This window comes from Echinops telfairi, unplaced genomic scaffold (assembly GCF_000313985.2).
Source record: "Echinops telfairi isolate 266 unplaced genomic scaffold, ASM31398v2 ScPeMD7_7475;HRSCAF=8513, whole genome shotgun sequence".
Lineage (NCBI taxonomy): Eukaryota > Metazoa > Chordata > Mammalia > Afrosoricida > Tenrecidae > Echinops > Echinops telfairi.
In genome coordinates this window covers 13,603,837-13,604,999 of record NW_022111379.1, presented here as the reverse complement: position 1 = coordinate 13,604,999, position 1,163 = coordinate 13,603,837, and the positions used below count along the sequence as shown (strand labels likewise).

The 1,163-nt window shown below is 36.3% G+C and overlaps 1 protein-coding gene across 1 annotated transcript in view; it reads right to left on the bottom strand.

Moving 5' to 3' along the window:
• The window catches only part of MTA3 (metastasis associated 1 family member 3), a 145,543-nt gene that overhangs the window by 14,242 nt on the left and 130,138 nt on the right, over positions 1-1,163 (bottom strand). The window contains exon 11 of the mRNA XM_045285676.1: positions 923-997. Within this exon, the coding sequence (XP_045141611.1) occupies positions 923-997 (75 nt within the window). The remainder of the gene's footprint in view (positions 1-922; positions 998-1,163) is intronic.

Below are 1,163 nucleotides of genomic sequence, written 5' to 3'. Positions count from 1 at the left end.
GTGACTGAATGTGCGCAATGAACAAGTCGCTGTTCTTGCAAAATCCTATCGTGTGATCTCCAGCATAATTTCTATCACCAAAGCCCTACTTTTCAATTGTTGACCCTTCTTTGTTGCCAACTCTGACAATCCAATCATCGGTAATCACCAATGTATCTTGATCGTATACTTGTTCAATTTCAGGCTGCATAAGTTGGTAAAAATCTTCCATTTATTCATCTTCAGTTAGTGATAGTATGAAAATTTTTATCATAGGCATATTAGCTGGTTTTCCTTGTGGGTTTAAGAAGGCCTTTCAAAATATCTCTAATTATGGAGTTGGTGGTACTTCCCTAATTTTCAATCCTTCTTAAAAGTGACTGTTCAAAAAGCCTGAGCCAGTATCGTGTCTTCAGTCATTCCCCTCAATTCCACTCAGAGACAAGCAGCAGGGCCGCGGGCAAGGATAAGACAGCTTCTGCAGGATGATACTCCACCGTCCTCATTCCAAAATACCTATCATGTTGAACTCTGAAGTTTTGGAAATAATGTGTAAGATTTTTAAAAACATCTTCAAAATAATAAAGTATCAAGGGTTCATAAGGGAGGGGTGAGGGGGGGAATGAGGAGCTGATATGAAGGGCTCAAGTAGAAAGCAAATGTTTTAAGAATGATGATGGCAACACAGGTACACATGTGCTCGACACAATGGATGGATGAACTGTGATAACAGTTGTACAAGGCCCCGATAAAAGGATTAAAAAAAAAGAAAAGAAAAGAAAAGAAGGCAGGGAAAAAAATCTTAAAAGATATGAAATAATGTACTTTAAAATGGTCTAAAGAAAATAAATAAAACACTTAACATTAAGTACATCGCTAAGAAATACTGAAGCGTAAACAGTTCACGTTAATACCAGTAATTAGTATCAATATGAAAAATTACCTGCTGCACATATCTGTCAGTAGTTTTCCACATGTAATAATATTCAATGATGCTCGTCAATGATTTCCAAGGGAGCTGCAAAATTGAACAGGGACGCATTTTAAAATAAAGTTTTGATGAACGGTGAAATCTATTATTACCAAAGCTACCCCATACACGTCATATTCTGTTAGAGACACTAGTATAACATATTTCCTTTCCCATATAAGCTTTGTTAACAACTATAAACATTCTGAGTGGT